Source organism: Anser brachyrhynchus (genome assembly GCF_964034855.1).
Source record: "Anser brachyrhynchus genome assembly, chromosome: 11".
In the NCBI taxonomy this organism is placed as follows: Eukaryota; Metazoa; Chordata; class Aves; order Anseriformes; family Anatidae; genus Anser; species Anser brachyrhynchus.
This window is the reverse complement of record NC_137706.1, coordinates 20436551-20458565: the sequence shown is the minus strand read 5'-3', so window position 1 is coordinate 20458565 and position 22015 is coordinate 20436551. Positions and strand designations below refer to the sequence as shown.

Here is a 22015-nt window from a genome sequence, read left to right as displayed (position 1 = left end):
GGTTTTCTATTAGCAGGTAATTTCCCAGTCTCTCCCCCAGTCTGGAAAGGGCAGTGTTTGCCCAGTTTCCACACACATCCGCCTTACATATTTATAGGCTTTTTTTTTTTTTTTTTCCTATCCCTAACACAGAGGATCTTCATAAATTTCCTTGTTAGCATAAATCCTCGCGGCCTGTTATTTCTGGGGGGAGAGGAAGGGAGACGCTCACTTTCTCCATTCAGTGCATTTGGAAATACGCTTCCCGAAGATCGCCCCAAGGCTGCTGGAAGCAGAGAAAGCCACCCTGCAGCTCTCCCTTTGTAGCCGGGCCATCACTGCAGCGGGGCTGAGCCACCCCGAGGCACACAGGGACGCCGTCCCCGCATCCCACCGCCACCACGAGCAGCTCCTCTGGCCTCCCAGGCCTCGAAAAAAAATGATTTAAATGAGCTCTGGCCCACTCGGTCTCGGTTTCTCCACTCTCTGTTAATTCACGCTTGTCCTCTGCCAACGTCGGAGTAATGCAGAGCGCATCCTTTGGCGGAGCCCAGCTCTGCACACAAGCCCTTCATTTTCCAGGTTTTGGATCCATTCGTGTGTTTCCGCACCAGCTCCATCCTTTCGGACGAGGCTCCCAAATGCCCCAAATTCATCCCGGACCTTCCTCAGGGACCCAGCCGCACCTTTCGGACGCTACGAGCGAGCCCACCAGGGCTGAAACTCTCAAAGAGCCTGAGCACAGGGGAAGCGAATTCATTTCTGAACCGAGCAGCACGCCGGTTTTGGAACACCTACGGCAGCATCTTCCCCGGCGCCTCCTGCAGAGCCCCTGGGTGCAGGCACAAGCCCTCGACAGGGCTTGTAGCCAGGGGACCGTGCGGGAGGGAGGCGTGGAGGCATGGCGAGGAGCCGTTCCCCGCTGCAAAGCCCTGCCACACGCGGGGCTCGAGCCTCGCAGGCAGCGCCGATTCCCAAAGGCCTTGCCCTCCGAACAATGCAACTTTTCCGCGCAAACATTTCTACGGCTCCCGGCTAGGCGAGGAACAAGGAGCGGGCGTGCGGCGGCACACGAGGCGAGGCGGCGTGACGAGCGGCTCGTTTCGGGGCAGAGGAGCGAGCACAAAGGCTTGGCACCGGCTGCCGCGGGAGCTGCACGTGGCATCGTCGGGCTGCTGCCTGCTCCTGCGGCTCAGACCTCCCCGTACCGAGAGCTGCTCGAGGAAAAGCAATGCCCCAACACGATCCCACAGCCTCCAGAGGATGGACGAACTGCTCCACAAACTGCTCCTGGCAAGCAGCACCGCCGCCCCTGCTCCTGCCCTGGCTCCAGCACAGCCCCTGGAGAGCTCGACGCCACCATGAACAAGACCACAGCATCTCGGGATCGCTGCTCATACAAATTTACGAGGTTTTGTCCACTGGGAAGGCGAGGAACGGGGTCTTTCGGGGTGAAGAAGAGCCCTGGGGGAGGCAGGGAACGGCAAAGCCCCCGGGGCCGGGCTGCTCGCTGCTGCAGCCCGGCCCCAGCACCCCGAACCAGTTTGCAGAGCCGCGCAGCCCTCTACAAGCCTGGCGAGTCTAACGGGTACAGCAGCTTCTTGGCACTGCTGGAGGAGCCAAGTCTGAGGGGAAGAGGGGAAAAAAAAAAAAAAAGAGAGAGAGAAATTACTACAAATGTTCCACCAGTTATGAGTCACGGGGCTGAGCTTTGTTTCTGCCTCGCTGGATTTTGCCCTTTCCCTGGTATTTCCCCAGCCCCGTCCCGGTGAGCTGGGCTGCGGATGTGCCCCCCCGGGTGACCGCGGCACGGAGCCACCGCCGGCAGCCCCAGGCCGGGGCAGTGACCTGGGTGTCCCCACGTGGCTGCCTGTCCCTGCGAGCCTGCCCACAGAAACCTGCCTGGGCTCCACGGGACCACGAAACACCAGGTTTTCCTCTTCAGATCCCCCCGGGGACCAGCCCCGATGGATCCCCAGGATCCGGCTGCACCGGTAAATCTCACGCAGCCAAGAGGCAGACGCCCCGCAAACTCCTGTGTGCCTAAACGTGGTGATGCTTCAGCTCCTGGAAACTTGGGATCAAAGACCTCCAAGTGCCTCCTCCACCACCCCAGGCCCTTCCCGACCATTGCACTTGACCGAGGAACACGAAGCGCTCCCAACCCGGTCACGTACGCTCCCAAAACCCGCTCTCCACGGAGTTACCCATGGGCAGACAACCCTGTGTTGTGGCCCAAACCTCAGGCTTCAGCCTTTCAGACTGTAAAGATCCCTGTTATAACCATGAAAAGGCCTGCTTCAAACAGCATTTTCAGTTTTTGTACGTATGAAGAGATGATCTTTCTACTTCACGCTAAAGCTTCCCGTTTAGAAGTCCGTCAAGCAAACGAGCAACAGCACAAGAATGGCGCTCTTTGTTACCCCAAACTGAATCTTGTGGTTTTCGGAGGAAAAGCCTTTTTGATGATCAAAGCCGGAGCAATAAATAGTAGCGGCTTGATGCTAGATCCAAAACGTCCTTATTTTTGGAAGGGGAGCTAAATGCACAGTTCCTTCCTTCGGTACACACAACGCGGGCAGGGCAGGCCGCGTGCTTTGTGTGCCGTTTGCACCGGCCCATTAAACAAGTCGGGATGGAGAATAAACAAACCGAAACATGGCAGAGAGACCACGGCCTAAGTGCTTTTTTTTTTCCCTTTTACTCTGCGGCGATGACAAGTACGGGTTAATTTCAGTGAAGCTCTTATCCTCTTTCAGCCATCAGGAGCACTGGGGAAAAATAAATCACGCAGCCCCAGACTCTTATTAAAAGTTACACCATTTGAAACCACGCAGAGGGAGAGCAGGGATCCGATTTCAGCCCGATCCTGGTCACATGTTATCGTTATATTGTTCGAGTAAAAGTTAAAGTCTCCCTTCCAGTCCAGAAAACCCACCAGATGTCCCATAAAGAACTCAGCTGTGATAGAAGCTAAACCATTACATCCTCAGGAACCCTGCTTTTAAAACTCCGCCGCTATAATTAATGGCTATTATCAAGTTACAATAAAAGCCACGGGCACGGGGAGCTTTACGGGGACGGATCCAGCCCGAGAGATGTTTGCTGGGCGCTGGGAGCACACGTTTATCGCGGCACAGCGCTGGCTGACCTTGCTCCTATCAATTGTTCCCCTGCCGTGGCCACTTGGCAGTGCCACGCGGCACGCACACGGCAAGACCCCGGCACGCACACGGCAGGACCTGCGGCCACCGGGGAGCCTCCCATACAGACCCATCCCGAAAAAATGCCCACGGGGCCACGTGCCGTGCGATCACAACAACGCCACGCCACGCCGCTTGAAGGCTTGAGCATCCTCGGGGAGTGGGTTTTGCCGAACCAGCCACGTCACCGCCACCCCATCTGCTTGCACCGGCCCCAGCGAGCACCAAACCTGGCCGGGTGCTCAGCCCCAGGCAGCTCAGTGGGTTTGTGCACCCCGACCCTAGCTGCCAGGCCCTGCCTCGCACCAAGTCCTTTCTGGCATGGAAACGAGCAGGTCCCACGGACGGGTGGGTCCCTTCTGGCCTCCTCCCTGCCGCACGGCGCTCAGCCCCGGCCGGAGAAGGTCGACCAACAAGCACAGCCCTAGCGCCACACGGATCCGAGTCCTGATCCTCTGCTCCAAGGCAAAACCGCCTCCGGCGGTGCCTGCGCACCACGAAACGCAAGAAAGGGTGCAGGGGTGGGGCAGGGCGAAGCCGGGGCCTCATTGAGCAAAGCTCTGCTTGGGAGCCTCGACGGCTCTGCAGCTTGCAGCGCAGGGCCCGGCCGCGGCAGGGAGGGCAGGCTGTGTGCTGCACGGACCCCGAGAGCACAGCGCGGCAGCACCGCGGTGGATACAGCCTCACCGTCACCCCAGTGGGGACAGCAGGTCCACGCCTACCCCAGGGCCACGCGTGGCCACACACAGCCACCACCCGAGTGTCCCCGCGTGCCACCACCGGCGGCACCCCATCGCAGCCCGCACGTCTCCAAGCAGCCGCCCTGAGCCCTCGCTCTCCCCGTTCATGCCGAGCACGGGGAGGGCGCAGCACAACCCCCCCCCCCCCCATTCTCCTCCTGCTGCTTCTCCTCCTCCTCCTCCTGCAGTCCCCGAGCTCCCCGGGAGCACAAGCGCCTGCCAACCTGAGAACTCTCCGGGCGTGACGTTGGGCGAGTTTGTAGCCTCTGTTTCAGTGTAAGACAACGTGGAATCCGATAGATCTGCAAAGAGACAGAAAAAAAAAAAAAGCACAGCTTTTAATCCTCCCGCATTTGCGAGCTCTACGTGTATGCCCGGGGCCCCTCTGCTTCCCGTCCCCTGCCCACACCTCCCGAAAAACTCTCTGCCGGGCCAGAAGGCAGCGTTTAACCTCGTACCTCCACCGTGCAAAGTCTGAGTCGCTTCGACCACAGAAATAACTGCAGCGAAGTCGATCAAACAAGTAGGAACTTGGTGCTTACTGGATAAGGTTACATTAAGCCTCTAAACAATTCATAGTTACTATACTTAATTATCGCCATTAAAATTCTTGAAGCTGTTTATTCTTGCTTCCTTCCTTCCTTCCTCTTTGCTGAAGCGAAGGAAACTTTGTTTTAACAAGTTAAGAGTCTTTGTTATTCTCTCTTGCTTACACCCCTCTAATTAAGTGCTCAACTGTTTGCTCACAGATTAACTATTATTTTTCCAATCAAACAAGCCAATGAAGCAGATTTCAGGCCCTGGCTGTTGTTTTAACCAAGTCACGTGTCGCTCCCTACCATCCCTCCCTGCAGCACCAGCAGTTTCTGAAGGGAATTACCCTGCAGTGGGGAGAGAAGGGAGGGACGAGTTTGGTTTTTTTTTCCCCCTCTGTTTTTTCCCACACCTAACAAAGAAAAAAAAGAAGGAAAACAAAACCAGCCCATGACCAGCAAATCTGCTTCGCAGGATGCTCTGGACGCGAAGGCTAGGGTGGGCTTTTCCCTTTCCAAAGCTTTTCTAATTCATCAGGAGCAGCAAAATGCCCTTCCAAAATTACAGAGCAGTGACTCCTGGAGAGGCTCCGTCTCGGGTTAATAAGCACAGGAAGGGCAGGAGCCGGCCGGGGCGCAGCCGGGAGCTCCCACGCCCCCCGCGCTCCGGCACCCGCGCGCAGACAAAACACGGCGCCCGGGAACCCTTCATTACGCCCCCACGGAGAACAGGGCTTCGTGTCATTTGGGAAAAAATCTGCATGCGCCTGCACGGCAATTTGGGATGATAAACCGGCGTTCATTTACTGCATGAAACCCGTCAGCCGATGCTTGGCTCAGAAGTAATGAGCAGGCAGAAAATCCCTGATGCCGCCTGCTGCCCGACGCGCCGCCGAGAGGTGCCGGTAACCAGCACCGGGGCTGCACCACGAGTGCTGGTGGAGATCAAAAGAGGGAAAGCACGTACCCAGTGGCTTTTGCTCATCATTAGGAGACAGCCGAGAGTAAGGAGGTGGTGGAGACTCTGGAAAAAAGGGAAGTTTGCATTAGTGTTGTGTTCAGTCTATAAATGAAACCTCTTCCGAGTTAGGAGCACTTAGAAGGCCGCAAACACACGATGGATAAAGCCCGCTCGCAATGGGAACCCACTAGGAGCTCTACACAAAGCCATGTCCACATCTCCATAGAACAGGGGTTCAGCCCTGACCTCTTGAGGCAGACATTATGGGTGGAAATGTCACCATCCTGCCTCCCAGCCCGCGCACCCCAACCGAAGCACGTGCCGTGCTCCGGGCTGCGGCGCTGCCAGGTGCCGGAGACCACGGCGGCTCCAAGCCACGTGCGGGGGCCCAGCGAGAGCTCCCCAAACACCGCATTACGAAGACTGAAAAACAGGCGCTGGGTGATGACGAGAGGCTCCTTTCTTGGCACAGACAGCCCGATGCTGTGGGCTGGCTGGCTTCGGCCAAAAAGCCACCGAAGTCACTTTGGTGTGTCCAGCAGCACCTGGCTGCTCGGGGGGCTCCCGTGGTCCTCAGTTTGGCCCAGGCCCCGCAAAGGTGCCCGGTGCTCAGCAGCAGCACATCCACGTGCCCGCAGCGAGTCCCCAGAAGCTCCTGGATGAATCGGGTCACCGATCCGGCTCCTGCTGCGCTTGGAAGCGGAAAGACCACGCGACGGGCTGGGGAAGGTCATCCATCACTTCCCGGGGTAGAGGTGGGGTTTTCTTCTCCATCGTGGCTTGCTTCTAGAACTCGGCCTCGCTGCAGCTGAGCCGCGTGCAGGCAGCTGGGCTGCGGGACGGCCCCGGCGCTGGGCTGACGTTGGGGAGGCGCTGCACTGGAAATTCGGAGGCAGGACGCTGACCCCGGGCCTCTCCAACAAGCACGTGCTCCTCAGCTCCCACACTGAGCAGAAGACCAGTCCCTCAGTGTAACGACCGCAGCTCACGTTGAGTTATTGCATTAAAAACGCTGTTAGCATCCCCTCCGAGGTGCTCTGGCGTGGCTTATTGCCCCTCAAAAAGAAAAGGGTCCTCATCCTCATCCTGAAACAGGCACCGAGAGGCCTAACCAAGCAGGCTGCCAGCAGCAAGATGCTCTCCTCACGGGCTCTTAGCAGCCTCCAAAAAAAAAAGAAAACAAACAGGAAACGGAGCCAACGTCCAGCCCTGGAGCAGCAGGTCCCCTGCCAGAGCCGGACCCGGTGCCACGGCGTGGTTCTTCGAAGCACGGCTGAGTTCTTGTGCTGCTCCATCACATCGCCCCGCGGGGAACTGGGGACGAAGGTGCACCCGTGGCCAGCGCAGGGGCACCATTCGTGGTGGCACCAGGGCCGTGCTGGGGCTCCCGCTGTCCTTCCCCAGTAGAGGCAGAGCTGGAACTGGGGGGGCCCCTGGCCCAGGGACCCTCTTGCAGAGCAGGAACGCTCCAGAAGCGCCCGGGGCTCGGAGCCGCAGAGCGCTGGGAAAAAGCCATCGCTGCGGGAAAGCGGCTTGGAAACTTTGGCCGCTTCTAAAATAAACGCACATCTCCTCCAATCGAAGCTAAAAGCTACTTCCAGCCTCTAGCGATCTTCGGGGGAAGCAGCGCGCCGGCGCTGCGTGCCGAGCACAGAAGTTTCTTTCAACCAAGTGATGCAAAGCGAGGCAGGATTCCGGATTGCAAAATAAATAAAATCAAAGCTCTTGCCAAGAAGGGGACCGTGAGCAGGATTCCGATATCCTCCGGGGTTTCTCCATCCGCATCAAAAAAAAAAAAAAAAAAAAGGGGGGGGGGGGGTGCAAAGCCAAGCCAAGCCCAGGGCTCGGTGGGGTTGCGGCTGCCCCCCGGTTCCCCCCCGGTCCCGCAGCCCCCGGCGGGGCTGCGCGGGGCCCTGCGGCTGCGAGGCGCGGCGGTAATTGCCCGGCTCCGCGGCCGCCCCGAGAAGCGGCGAGCCAGGCTGGCGCCAGCAGGATGCAAACTGCACATTATCGCCCCTTCGGCACCTAAATAGCAGGGGGACCTCCGCGGGGGGGGGGGGAGGAAAAAAAAATAGGGGAAAGGGGGTTGATGCGCGGGTTTCACAAGCGCCGGTCACTGTCCCATGCTGGCCGGGCACGGGGTAATTGGGGGGGGGGGGATCCCCAAACTTCGGGACCCCATCCCTAAACCTCAGGATCCTCCTCCCCAAACTCCAGGACCCCCTCTCCAAAGCTCGGGACCCCCTCTCCAAAGCTCAGGACCCCCTCTCCAAAGCTCAGGACCCCACTCCAAAGCTAAAGGACCCCCTCCCAAAGCTCAGGACCCCCTCCCCAAAACTAAAGGACCCCTCTCCAAAGCTCTGGACCCCCTCTCCAAAGCTAAAGGACCCCTCCCCAAAGCTAAAGGACCCCTCCCCAAAGCTAAAGGACCCCTCCCCAAACCTCAGGACCCCCTCCCCAAAGCTCAGGACCCCCTCCCCAAAACTAAAGGACCCCTCTCCAAAGCTCAGGACCCCCTATCCAAAACCCTAAGGACCCCTCCCCAAACCCCATCACCCCCCCCGCCGCTCACCTGGCCCACAGAGGCGGCTGAAGTGGTAGGGGTTGCAGCAGACGGTGGGGCCGTCGGCGACGCCGAAGCTCTGGCACTCGCAGAGGGGCTTCAGCTCGGCGGGGTGCTGCAGGTCGGGCCAGCGGAAGAGCTTCCCCAGCAGGAGGTGGGGGGGCGCCGCCTGGCCCCCCAGGCGCACCTCGGTGCGGGCCACCAGCACGCAGCCGCTCGGCATGCCCCCGCGGGACTCCACCGCCTCCAGCAGGCTGTCCAGCGAGCGCTCCTTCAGCCGCTTCAGCAGCGAGTAGGTGACGGCCTTCAGCTCCTGCTCCAGCACCAGCAGCCGCGACCGCGCCTCGCGGCCCCGCCGCTCCGGGGACCCGCCGGGGGCTCCGCCGTCGGGGCCGGGGGGGGCGGCCCGGGGGGCTCCCGGCTGCCGCTCGCCGAAGAGGCAGCAGGTCACGGAGCTCTCCCGGCCGCGCCTCGGGCTCGGTCCCTCGGTGCCGTCCCGGCGCTGCGGGGCGCGGAGCCGAGCCCCCCGGCGCTCCGCCATCGGGGGGACCCCGCGGCGCCCCCCGGCCGCCGGCCCGGCTCGCGGCTCCTCGGCCCCGCCGCCGCTCCCTAGGGCCGGGCGGCCCCGCTCCGGGCTCCCGTCGCCGCCGCCGCCGTCTCCGGGCTCGCGGCCGCCGCTCGTGGCGCTGCCATCGCCGCCGCCGCCGCCGCCGTCGGGCACGACGCGGCTCCTCCAGAGGCGCCGCACCAGCCCCGAGCGTTTGGACCTGAACATACGCCGAGGCGCGGGCGGCCGGGGGCCGGCGGCGCCGCTCGCCGCCCCCTGTGCCGCGGGGGGGGCTCGTGGCCGGCCGCCGCCGCCTCTATCTCATCTCAGCCCCGCCGCCGCCGCGGGCTCCCTCCCGGCCGGGCCCCGCTCCCCGGCGCGGCGGCTCCTCCGTGCGGCGCCCCGCCACAGCCCTGCGCAGCGACTCGCCCCCGGCCCGCGGCGGGGCTGCACCATGGGGCGGGCGGCGGGGCGGGGGCGCCGGGCGGGCATAGACGGCGCCGCGGGGCGCTCCCGGAGCCGGGCTCACGGCCGCCGCGCCGGGCCCTCCGCCATCGGCCGCCGCGCCGGGGCCGCGAAGGGAGCGGCGGGGGGGGGGCGGCGAGGCCGGGGGCACGGGACGGGGCCGAGGGGAGCCCGAGCATAAACTGGAGGGGGGGGGGGGGGGGGGGGGAGGCCCGGCGAGGGGGAGGGGGTGGGGGCCGCCCGGCGGGGCGAGCGGCGCCCCCGGGGGTGTTAGGTGCCGGGAGCCGAAAGGGAAAATACGCGGGGTAAGGGGGAAAAAAAAGGGGGGGGGGAATAGGGGGAAAAAAAGGGGAAAGGGGAAAAAAAAGGGGGAGGGAAAGGGGAAAAAAGGGAAAATTTAGGGGGAAAAGGGGGAAAAATTAGGGAAAATTTAGGGGAAAAAAGGGGAAAGTTAGGGAAAAAGGGGGGAAAATTAGGGGATATTTAGGGAAAAAAGGGGAAAAATAGGGAAAAATCAGGGAAAATTCAGGGGGGGAAAGGAAAACGGGAAAAAAAGTAGGGGAAAAGGAGAAAAAATGGAAAACGTGAAAAAATAGGGAAAAAAATAGGAAAAAAAAAGGAAAAAAATTAAAAAGCGAAAAAAAAAAAAGAAAAGGCTCGGAACTAGAGACGCCGGCTTCAGGACATGGATGGCAGCTGTGAGGATCCGGGGGGCGGGCGGGCGGGGCGCTGGGTGCTGCTGGTGCTGGGTCCGGTCCGGCTCGGCTCGGCTCGGCTCGGCTCGGCTCGGCTCGGCTCGGCTCGGCTCGGCCCGCCGGGTGCCGGCTGCCGGGGCCGCCGCCGCTGCCGCCGCCGCGCTCCGCCCGCCCTCGCTGAGCTTTTGTGTGGCTCGGGCGCGCACGCGGGGCCCCTGGCGAGCGGCGGCGCGATTGGCTGCCGCCCATCATGTGCCAGTCTAGACACTCCGGCGGCCCCGCGCCGCGCCGCCCGTTGCGCAAACAGCGGCTCGGGTTGCCGCGCTCTTAAAGGGACACGCGCCCCCTTTTTTTTACCACCACCACCACCACCCCCCTCCCCGGTAACGCGAGCCCCGCCGCGCGCCCACTCCTCCGCCGAGCCCGTGCCGCCGCTGCTCGCCCCCTTCCCCTCCCAGCCCCCCGCGGGCACGGAACGGGGGAGGGGGGGGATCCCCGCGGCGGCTGCCGGGGGAAAGTAGGTCAGGGCGGCGCTCCGGCAGCGAAAGGGTTAACGCCGCCTTTCTTCCCCCCCCTCCCGCCGGAGCCGCGGCGCCGGGCCACGCCCCCGCGCTGTAGCGACTCGTCCGCCGTGGCAAAAGTTCAGGCCCGGCGCGCGCCCATTGGCCCGCCGCCGCGTGACGCGCTGCCCCGCCGCCTCCCATTGGCCAGGCCGCCGCGGGCTCCGCCCTCCTCCCCCCCCCCCGCGCGCCGCGGCGTGGCCGTGAATGAAAGGCGCGCCGCGGGGCCCGCGCTGGGTCCTTGTGCCCGCCGGCGGCTGAGCGGGGCGCGGGGCGATGGGGGGGCGGCAGCCGGCGGGGGGCGGCGTGCCCCGGGCAGGGTCCGGGGGGGGCACCGGGAGAGGTGTGGGGGGGCTGCCCCGCACGAATTTGGCGTTTCAGCAAAAAAAAATTAAATTAATAATTAATTAGAGTAATATAAAATAAAGTAAAAAAAATGAAATAATTAATAAAAGAAAATAATTAAAGAAAATAAGTTAAAATAATAAAAGGAAATAATAAAAGAAAATAATAAAAGAAAATAAAATACTAAGAGAAAAACATAATAAAAGAAAATAAATGAAAATAATAAAATAAATAAAAATAAAAATCCCCCCCACACCTTTACCCCCAAGCACCTTTATGCCTCCATAAACCCGTGGATATCCCGTGATTTATCGGGGATATCGGGCAGTCGGGACGCACTGGAGGCAGCGGCTCCTGGCCCCACAGGTGCCCCGGGAAGGTGCCCCCAAAGGGGAGCGGGCAGTGGGGCACCTTCACCTGGCGGCCCGGCCTCACAGCACCTGGAAAACTTCCCCAGGAAGGAGAAAAAAAAAAAAAGAAAGAAACGAATAAAATTTGTCAACCAAGATATTGTAAATCCCGGTTTGGGCAGGTTTCTGATCAGCATTTTCGGGCAGCTCCTGCTGCAGCTGGAGGCTGGCGCCTGCGGTGCTCCCGAGGCCCGGCTGCACCCGCACACCTGAGAGCGAGCTTTGGGTCAGTGGAGTCCCATTTTTTTATGGCAAACCTTAAAACCCCCCTCAGAAACGTCCTGACGGGCTTTGCGTGGAGGTAACGTCGCGTGGCGGCCCCGCTGGAAGCCCGCGGGTGCCCCAGCAGCAGCCCCACGGCACCGCCGCCCGCAGCCCCGCGCAGGAAGCAGGCAGCATCCAGCCGGGGCGGCCACGTGCTGGTGGGACGAAGACGCACGGGAAGGCACGGGGAGGCTGCGGAAAGGGCTCGGCTTCAGGTGTGGAGGCAGAAATCGGGATTTCCTGGCTCTCGGATCCCTGCCCGTCCCCGGGCTGCTCCGGAGAGGCTCCAGCACCTAAAATCCACACGGACCGACCGGTCCTGCACGGCCCTAAGGTTTGTCCCCCGACAGCAGCTGACGCTTTTCCCTCCGATACCTTATTTACAAACAGCCCTCTGAATTAAAATGGCACAGATGTGCAATTACCAGCATTTAAATCTATATAAATCTTAAATACAGCACCATTTGGGTCGAGGACAGGCTCTTATTCCAGCCAGCAACGTGTCGCTGCGTGGCCAGTGCCACCCAGCCACGGTGCAGGATGGCACGACGAACAACGGGGCCTTCACGGTGGGCACAGGTACGTGATGGAGAAGCCCCAATTTCGCCAGGAGTGCCACCACCTCGGGCTGGGCAACAAGGGGACGTTGTTCCACGCCCCAACGCGGGGCAAGAAAAACAGAGCCCTCAATTGTACTCCCCATAACGCACACATCATTTATAGTAATGTCGGTTATTAAAGGATTTTTGGTAATTAACAGCGATGTGCTCCTGCACTGCCTTTTTTTCCCCCCCTTTTTTTTTTTTTGGCCTGCCATAATAACAAACATTCCTGCGAGATGCTCTGGAACACGTCCTATAGGTCTTGGCACAAAAGCTGCAGAGAAGGTTTTGAAAGCCTGCCAGCGTTATCTGACATGCATCTCCCAGGTGCTATATAAAGCCAAATCCTCGTGGGCCCGGAGGACCGTGGGTGGCCGCGAGGGCCCCGGCACTCACCTCCTCCGAGAGCCAAAACGCGGCCGGGATGGGGCGACAGCAGGGAGAGGGCACGGGGAGGAGCAGTCGAAGGCGACAGCAGAGCCCAGGGCTGCAGGCGAGGACGGGAAGCTTCTGGGTTTTCAGTACGCAAAAGCAATCTCCGATTTTCTAGCTTCTTGGTCTCCGGTTCTTTTTTTCTGGTCGAAGAGAAAGGCGCAGGGATTAAAACACAAAATGAAAAATTGTCATATATTAAAAAAAAAAAAAGAAAAGAAAAAACACTTAGCTTGGTTCTTGGGTCATTCTAATGCCTTAAAATTGGGGTCGAGGTGGGGACCCCACGTGCTGGGTGCTGAGGGTCGGGTGCCCTGAGCAGGGGGCAGCAGAGGCTGGGGACACCCCGCGGCCCCGTCTCACCCCGTGCCCGCAGGCACCGAGCGCCTGAACCCGGCCGGAGCAACCACGGCTCAAGTGCTGCGCCTGAGCAGGGGGCTCTGCCAAGAGCTGAAAGGCCTCGTAAAATCAGGCTGGTTTTGCTGGAAGCCGATTTTGAAAGGAACCAGAAGGGAGAAAAAAAAAAAAAAAAAAAAAAAGCTCTGACAGCACCAGAACGTCCCGTTTCGTTTGTTTTAATGACATCGCCGCGACTTTCCAGCTCAGGCTGACTTTTCGTGTTACTCTTGCAGACGTTATATTCTGCGCCGCAACGTACCGTGGTAGGACCTTGGACGGTCTTCAGGATGGAAAAAGCTAAAACCAGAGCGAGGCCTTTGGATAAACCCAACCCAAAAACCGTTTGAAGGCTTCTCCTTCGCGGCGAATTTCACAACCGCTGGGCTCGGCTCTCCCAGGCCTCGGCTTCTGGAGCTCCTCCGGGCTCAGGATGTGGTCCCAGCCCAGAGGATGGACATCGAGGGAACGCAGGGGCTGTTGCCCACCAGCACGCATGGGGCTCGGAGCCTGTGTTTGCTATTTTCACCCTTTCCACCCCATTTTGGCCACAGCATCCCGTGCAGCTCGCCACCCGCGGTGGTGGGGAGCCGGCGGGGACGGCGCGCACCGATCCGTGCTTGCGTCCCCATGCAGGGGCTGGGCAGAGTAAAGGGGTAAATAAAGGTGGGAGAGCACTGCCCCAGCCTCCTCCTGGCATGAGGAATTGTGGAAATCCCTGCACGTGGGTACAGCCGGGAGCGAATTTGCTCAGGCGCCTTTCATCCAGGTGGCCCCGTCCCGTGCCGTGGTGGCACCCGGAGGGTGACCTGGGGACGCAGCAGCGAGGCTGCTCGGGGCAGGCTGAGATGGAAGCTGCAAAATCTCTTGAGGAACCAGAAAGGGAAGAAAAAAAAAGAACAAAATTCGACCGAATCAGCCCAACGCTGCCTTCCGCCCGACCTGCAATTAATGAGAACGGGTTAATGGCAGCTCCGCGAGGCGAGCGCTGCGGCTGCCGCCTCTCCGGGCTCCGCAAGGCCCTTCCCACGAGTATCTCCTGTGGGTGGGACGAGCTGACTCACAGTTTCCAGGGCTGTAGTAACATTTCAACACCCCAGCGCTCCAGCCTTGGGGACTGATGGCAAAGAGCACATTCCCAGCAGAGCGGTTGGGAAGCTTTTGACAACATGTTTTCTTGTGTCAGAAAATGTCAGTGTGGCAAAACCAAATTTTTCTTTTTTTTTTTTTTCTTTTTTTTTTTTGTAGCAACCTATCAGTTTCCACGAAGGGCTGTTTGGGGAGGTTGCCTGTGCCTGAGCCTGGATTTCTAGTCAAAACCACAGGGTAAAATCTTCTCCCAACAGGCCCTCACCTGCAGGTGATGGCACCCAGCCACACCGCTCCCAGCCCCTGGAGAGGTCCCTGGCTGCCAGCAGGGACACGGGGACACAGGGACATAGGGACACAGGGACACTGGGATACAAAGTCTCCCAGCCCAGGAGAAGCCCAGTCTTTAAATCCCTTCTGTGCAGAGCTGGCCCGGTTTGTGTAAGCAATTAAGCAGTTATCCAGGGAGAAAGAGTCTGAGTTCCAGCCCAGAGATGTGAGCGCCCATCTGGGATGTGGGGTCTTGGGTTTGGGTCCCCAGTTTGAGTCGAAGCTCGAGCATTTAACCCACCTGTCAGGCAAGGGCCATGAGTATGGGGTTATCCCCTGTGCTGCTGCTTTCACTTTTTTAGGAAAACGAACTCAAAATGAGCCCGATGCAACCCAAAGCAAGCACCGGTGTCTCAGGTTTTGTAGGACAGAAAGACCATGTTCATCCGGACCCAATGCCAGCCTTCACAGGTGTTTTATTCCCCATCAAAAAAAGCTGTATTTCCATCTCTCCTACTTGCTCTCGCTTCGCTATGCTTACTTCCCCGTGGCTTCTCTCCCTCCCTTTTTTTCTTCTGCCGATCCCCCCGGTGCTGAGATCGCCCCTCTCCGAGCAGGCTCGAGCAGACCGCTCCACAAAACCCAGCGCGGCCTCGGCAAGCAGAGCTCCCCGGCACCGCACAGGACGACCTGCTCCAGAGGAAGGCAGAAGACGGATGGCCGAGGGCGTGCGGCCGCCGGAGTGCGGTGCCGAGTGCGGCAGGTCCGAGCGGGCAGGCTCCAGGCAGCCAGGGAAGGAGGAGAAGCCGCCTGATCTACCTGAACCCCAGCCAAACTCCAAGGTGCAGCAGATTTCACATCAATAACTTTTATTCATCCTCCAGAAGCCAGCGGGCTTCCTGAGCGCGGTTGGCACCGGCACGGCGCGATGCCGTCCCCCAGGGGAGCCCATCCTGGGAACGGGGTGAGTCCCAGCCCAGCAGCCAGCTCCGGCCACCTCTTCACAGCCAGCTCCCAACCCTCCGGAGCTGCTCAGCACCACCGCCTGATGCTCCCCCTCTTGCTCACGCGCAAGCACCGTTCATTTACCTTCACCGTATTTATTCTCATAACCCTCTAGGGAGGCAAGGGACTACTGGTAACATCCTCCGGTATTCATGCGGAGGGCTTGCACTGCAAACAGCCCTCGGATGGCCGCCGAGGGCTGTGCCGGGACGCAGGAGCTGCCCCGCTTCTCCGCTGCTCGCTCAGCACCTGCGTGCGCCCAGCGGCCGGGGAGCTGGTGGGGCGCAGGAGATGACGGGCGTCGTTTCTCCCGGGGCTCTGGAACCAGACCGCAGGTCACGGGGAGGATCTGCCCGCCACCGAAGCTCTCAGTGTGTTTCCTGATTGATGCCACTGACAGTGATTTTCAGCGCCCTTTTGAACTCAGGAGGTACATGGATGGAGAGGGGGAAGACCTTGGCTCCTGAGCCTTTAGACCAGGTGAGCATCCCACCTCGCGGCCAGCCACCAGCAGCCACCCTCCTGGGGATGCCGCAGCCCGGCAGCAGCGTGAGCACAGCTTGAAACCAGCCGTCCGTCTGCACGAGAGTGGTTTGGGGATTTCTGAGCTCGCAGGAACTCCCTCAGCCTCACTTCTCACTCCTCCGGTGGCAGGCAGGCCAGCAGGGCTAGCCGTTGAACTTCTCCTGTCCTGTCCTGGCTGTAGGAGCCCAGCAGTATCACACAAAACAGACGCTCTGCTCAGTAGGAAGGGAATTGCAGCCTCCCTCACCCACCAGAGGCTACGTCTGAAAACCACACCACCCATAACAAACACAGGAGTTTGTCCTCTTTATCAGCATTTATTCAGCAGCCTGTGGAGACAGTCTGCCTTGCTGGACTCTTTTCCAGGCAGATAACACCCGGTTCTGAAGCTGCCCTTTACTTTTTTTTTTGGGGCTTGGCTTTGGTGAGTTGCCATTTTCGAGGAGGACAAAGAGCCCAGCACCTTTGCAGAATATCTCTACCCCTATCCATATCTACCCGCACAATTTGCAAACACAAAACTGGAAGCTCCCCGGGAGGGCAGCATTAAAACAAGATTATTCCCTTTGGAGCTGGTCCAAAAAAAAAAATAAAAAAAAATAAATAAAAGAGGCAGCAGAGGTGGAAGTCCAAAAGGGATAGTAATGGCCCAGCCTTGGCTGTGAGGGGTTTGGTGCGCCCAGCGGTGCTCTCCTAGCAGCGGGAGCTCAAATCGCGGGGCGGCAGGGCGAGGAGGAAGCATAGGTTGACGAAGACATCAAAGCAGAGCTGAGAAAGGTCAGATATAAATGGCAACCTGTCCGTTTGTGCAATAGTTTGCTCTTCTATTTACGATGGCATTTTCTGGGAAGGGCTGGTCAGAGCCAACTAGGGCAGGCTTGTAAAAAGATAATTTTTCTCCCTTAGAAAACACAACGACAGACAGGCTGGGCTGCTGGCTTTTCTCCCTTCCCGAGATCTGCTGCCCTGGGCAATTTGTCCTGTTGCAGCAGCTCTTTGCAGAAGTGCCTGGCGTCTGGGCAGCTCCAGAGCAGACGCCAGTCACTCGAGCAGAGAGCTGCTTACCACGGCGCGGGGAAATATTTTCTGCAGCGGTGCAGGAGCGACTTAAAGAGCAGCACTGTTATTTCGTAGTCATCTCCAATAATAACTCGGAGACAGCAGCCGCAAGACGCATTAGCAAAAGCTGCTGCCACTGACCAAAACTTGAGAGGAGGAGGAACAGAAGTGGGAAGAGAATAGGAACAGAAATAGGGACTGAGTCACGGGCCGGAGAGGCAGCGAGGGCAGCAGGAGGCAGGCTTCCCGAGGGGTCCTGGGATGGGTCTGTGGGACCAGTGTGCTCTGCTCAGGCGCTTCCCCAGATTTCTTGCAACCTCGAAATGGGGATGCGAAAATCATTAAGGCAGAAGAGAAGAGTGTCTTCCCTGTTTTGAATCTGGACCGCAGGCAGCCAGAGGCAGTCGTTACTGAAATACCACGCCGACATCTCTTTTTGTGTTGAAGCTGTGTTTTGAGTGTCTCTGCTGGCGGCTGGCTGCAGGATCTCCAGGGCTTGCTCACGCGGAAGAATGCGAAAATGGAAAGCGGGATTAGGGAGGGAAGGAGCTCGCCCTGAAGTCATTGGCACCGCCGGCTGTAACAGAGCCAACCATCCTAAAACCCACACCAGGACCCAGGAGCAGCAGCTCCTTCACTCCTATGCTGGTGCCCTAACTACAGCTAATGACAAGAACCATTTGGGAGGAGAGAGAATGAATTGCGTCGCATAAAGAGAGAAGTTCCCAGAGCCAGGTTAGAGCTGTCCCCTAGCAGCTCCTGCACCACCTCGCCTGCCCGCACCGAGAGCAGGGTGCTGAGCAGCCCCAGCACCCTCGTCCCAAAGATGCGTGCTGAGGAATGACACCGACCATCCCAACACGAGTTATTAATATTGTCGTTAGCCAAACAACAAACATTTCTCTGAAAGCCGTAAAGCAAGGGTGGCATTTTTATTAGCTGAGGTTTCCTCCTTTTTTTTTTTCCCTTTTTTTTTCTTTTCTTTTTTTTTTTATGGCCTTATCCACAAATGCTGAGAGCCAGAGGGAATTATTTGTTACTTACATTAAAGCAAGAAGCCTTCAGACCACAGCGCTGCAACCACTCCCCGTATCATTATTTTCTTCTTCTGGATTTATACAGAGCTCATTATTAAACCTTAGCTAACGCAGACATCCTAACAATGCACTGAGTGCTAATAACTGCTAAGCAGCATTATTAATTATTGTAATTACAGTGTTTAAAATACATTTTGATTATATTAAAGAGAATACTTTCCTACTTTTCCGACCAAAAAAATCCACAAATGTAGCTTATTAACACTAATTCTATTCTTATTGGTGAGACTATTGTTAGATTTCAAAGGCAGCCAGTCTGGGCCCGAAACCCAGCCCGGGCTGCGATGGCTGCCCTGGGGGCCAGAAGGATCTTGGTGAAATTCATCAGTGGGGACCCCAGTTTGGGGTGCAGTCGGGGTCAGAGGACCCCGACTTTAGGAGAGGCATCAGCACATACGGACCCCATAGTGGGCTGACGTGTGGCTGGTTGCAGAGCTCCTTGTAGGTACAGGATAGAGGTATGTAGGTACAATATGAGTAGGTACAATATGTGTAGGTACAATATGAGTAGGTACAATATGAGTAGGTACAATATGAGTAGGTACAATTGCAGAGCTCCTTGTAGGTACAATATAGGGTCGCAGCCCCGCGGCCGCACTCATGCTGTTAACCCTTGCTGCCAACGCTCGCTGGAATTATTCACGCCCAAGCCAGACAGGCAAATAGGCAGGCAGACACCCAGCTGCGCTTTTAATTAGAGCGGTGCGGAGATAAAAAGCTTCGGAAAACAATTTTCAACAATTAAAAATAATATTCCAGGCGCTTGGCTGCCCCAGCCGCGTGTGTCCTGGGCGGCTGGGAGAGGCCAGCCAGCCCCCCCCCCCCCCCCCCCGCGTGCCAAGTTGTGACTACAAGACGAGGGCTTGCTGCCCTTCCCCTCTGACCACCAAATGAGGGCTTGCTGCCCTTCCCCTCCGCCTGGCCGAGGGCTTGCTGCCCTTCCCCTCTGCTTCCCAGAAGTTTCTTTGCTACAAAGAGTTAAGATTTCACTGGTCGGGCTGTTTGTGTTTCTATTCACATGTCAGTGCCTGTCATTTATTTAGTCAATGGGACATGTCCAAGGGATGGAGACAGGCCGGGTTAGTCATTCTGACCGTGGGTCGCCAGCCACTGCAAACCGCCTGAGGTCATTTCCAACAGCACCACTAACAATGAGAGGGAAGCTGGGCCCAGGAGACCTGCAGGAAACGGCGCGGAGATTAAAGACGGAGATAGTCCTCGGCAAAAGTACACTGCAAGAATGTTCCCTATGTTCTGTCAACAGAGTTTCTTCCTCGCCGAAGACCGTCTATTTTAAGGCCGAGCTCGCACCAAAAATGGAAATCCTTGCTCGATGGCTATCAGCGGATCTTCAGTTCCCGGGGCTGCGGCAGAGCTGCGGCCGAGGAAACGAAGCCTCCAGCTCGCCCCGCGCCGCCGGCTCCGCTTTCGGCTCCGTCTGCGCTTCCCTGGCGCTCTCCTGCTTCCAGGAAGGGAACGGAGGAGAAACCTTGAAACGCCCCGGTGCGGGCTTGTGGCAGCATCAGGCTCTGAAATGAAGCCCCCGATGGCACATCTCGGGAACGGGCAATTCCTCAATGCAGGGCAGGAGCAAAAGGGCGGTTTTGGGTGCAGAGACGCACATTTAGCTTCTCGAGCGAAATGCCGCTGCCTGCTCGTACTTAACACATCAAGTACCTCTGGGTGTTTTGGAAAACATTAATAGCAACCACATGACTGGTGTAAAACACTGATTTTCCATCCAGACACACTATTGTTTTCAGATAAATACATTCCATCGGGCTTTTTTGTATCTGAACTTTCTACATGTGGCTTCTGGGGCTCGGGCAGATGGGGCTCGGGGCTTGACAACAATAGGGGTGGCCCAGGAGAGGCCACGCTGGTTGGGAACTGGTGAGACGGGCTAAATCCTGCCCTCTGGTGCTGGTGCGATGGCTGGTGACATGGGGCAGGGACTGGAGGTATCCAGGGGACGGGCAAAGGAGCTGCACGGTAGGTTATAGCTGCTCCAGCGAGATAGGGAAAGGCAGAAAATGCATTTCTCAGGACGCAAACATCCATCACCGACACACACGAGAGTCTCCAAATTCCTCAGTGTTATATTTATGAAGCCATTCGGAGACATGATACAGGCCAGTTCCTGTAGATTTTTCCATGTGCTGTTAAAGATTCAAATTACAGAGCAATTTTCCGCCTTTGAAGACGTCGGGCTTCGCGGTGCAGAGCCCGGGGCTGCTGCAGGCAGGGTCTGTCTCGCTGCAGCCCGGAGATAACGCAGAGCCACCGCCAGCGCTCGGCCGCGCCGGAGTCAGGAGCGGGCCAGGAATGACAGCACTGGGGGGAATTTACTCCGCTGGCAGATAAGGAAAGCATCCTGCTCGAAGCACGGGGTAAACAACTCGTAATGCGCAGGCGAGTTATCTGCAGAGTCCCGCGCGGCCCCGGCGGCACATCTGCCCCGCGCGGCTCAGGGACGGAGCCAGCCCCTGCACCGGGGTGGTTTGGGGACCCCCACAGGGCCGGGTGCTCGCTGGGGCCACGGCTCCTCCAGTTTGCTCCGCTCAGTGCAAAAGGAGGTAGAGATGGGTGGGTTTGTCACCTGGAGGAGAACCGGGGCTCCTGGGCCACCGGTGGCCACTGGTGGCATCGGTTGTGCACGTAGGGCTTGGGCCACCCAGCTTAGAAATCACAAAAGAGTTGGGCAAAATCAGAAAGACGTTAAAAATAGATGAAAAATCTCTTTTTTCAGCACACAACTCCTGACACCAATCATTCTTCCTAGTAATCGCACAGAATACCCTACTAAACTAAACTCAGGTGTGTTCTCATTGATAAGGGCATGGAAACACAAGCTGGAAGCAGAAGACGAGGCACGTCAGCTCAGCGGGACGACATCTGTGCCCCTCCACTCGCGGCGGGGCTGGAGGACGCGGCTCAGAGCGCCCCTTCGAATCAAGCACTGGGGCTGAAACTCGCAGACGCAGACCCCGGCACGCATGGGATGCCGAGGATGGCAACACGAAGACATCTGTGAAAGCCTGCCCAAGGGAAATGGTGGTGGGCTCAGCACCGTCTGGATGCCATCGAGCCGCAGCGTGTCTGCTGTCCCCGGGCGCGCGCAGGGGAAGGCGCACGAGGCGCAGCCCTTTGCCTTGTCGCGGGGGCACGGCGGAGCCAGGAGAGGAGCAGAGCAAGCAGCTCTCGAGTTCAGAGACTGATTTACGGCCGAGGCCCCAGGCAGATCACTGGCTGGGTTTGTGGTTTCATTTCCTCGTCTCCAGAATCTGTTTCGCTGCCGATGTGTGAGAGGGAATTAACATTCAAACTTTGCTTTCAATAAATGCTTGAGGATTCATTTTGTGTTTTATGAAGCTTTCGGAAGGGTCCTTCTGCCCTCGCATGAGGGTCGCTCAGTGCCAGCCCTTTCTTCGGAGCTCCTCTCCCTGCGGTGCCGATACCCCTGCTGCGTGGGTGGCTTCTCCTTTCACTGAGTAAAAATCGAGCTGCCTCAGTTAAATGTAAAGGTGTCTGAAGGAAGTTTCTGCCAGATCCCTGCAGCCCTGGACACCAGCAGGACACACGGAGCGCGACAGTTCCTCCATAAACCAAACCAAAGCAGGTCCGGGCCAAGCGGACAGGCTGTGGGTCAGCAGGCTCTGAGTGACCCCAAAAACTCCGCAGCTCTTCATCTGCGAGCGCAGCTTCAGTACAAACCCTGTTTTCTACCGTCCCTGCAGGATCTGGAAGTGAAAGCGTGGGCTTCGAGCTCCTCTGTGCTGAGCCCAGTGGAAATTTGGTGCGGGTTTCACCCGAGGACTGCGCACACTTCGGGCTCGGCCTGTTTATTGTTAACCTCATAAAAAACATCAGGGTTTTTGCAACTTGAAAGTCTTTCTAACTTCATAAAATATGTGAATGCTTAAGAAAGAATCTGGGCCCAACTGCAGAAATGATGACTAACAAGGAGGAATCTCGTGGTGTTCAAAGGGAGCAAAATGAGCTGACGAGCCGTGGCATAATGAGTTAATTTGCCTTGCAGCCTACCTGGTGCCCAGCGCCAGCTCTCGCTCCCGCAGACGTCGCTGGTGATGGGTCATAGGCTCCTCTACCCAGATGAGCGATTTTAAGCTAAAGATCCAAAATTAGCTGTCTCAGACATGCACCAGCCCGAGGTTGGTCACTTCCTTGTAATATGGATGCTGAATTTCTATTAGAAGAAAATTTGAGTGTTTCAAAATGAAACGTGTTGGTACTTTGAGGTGAAATAATCTCCAT

At 58.1% G+C, this 22015-nt stretch overlaps 2 protein-coding genes across 2 annotated transcripts in view; both read right to left on the bottom strand.

Moving 5' to 3' along the window:
* The window catches only part of SMAD6 (SMAD family member 6), a 35054-nt gene extending 25920 nt beyond the window's left edge, over nucleotides 1–9134 (bottom strand). The window contains exons 1-3 of the mRNA XM_080551512.1: nucleotides 7989–9134; nucleotides 5423–5479; nucleotides 4147–4224 (exon numbers count right to left, since the gene is read on the bottom strand). Of these exons, the coding sequence (XP_080407638.1) occupies nucleotides 4147–4224; nucleotides 5423–5479; nucleotides 7989–8754 (901 nt within the window). The 5' untranslated portion in view covers nucleotides 8755–9134. The remainder of the gene's footprint in view (nucleotides 1–4146; nucleotides 4225–5422; nucleotides 5480–7988) is intronic.
* A 2098-nt stretch (nucleotides 9135–11232) lies between these two features.
* The window catches only part of ZWILCH (zwilch kinetochore protein), a 194827-nt gene continuing 184044 nt past the window's right edge, over nucleotides 11233–22015 (bottom strand). The window contains exons 23-24 of the transcript XR_013938108.1: nucleotides 12264–12442; nucleotides 11233–11558 (exon numbers count right to left, since the gene is read on the bottom strand). The gene's annotated coding sequence lies outside the window, so the exon portion shown is untranslated. The remainder of the gene's footprint in view (nucleotides 11559–12263; nucleotides 12443–22015) is intronic.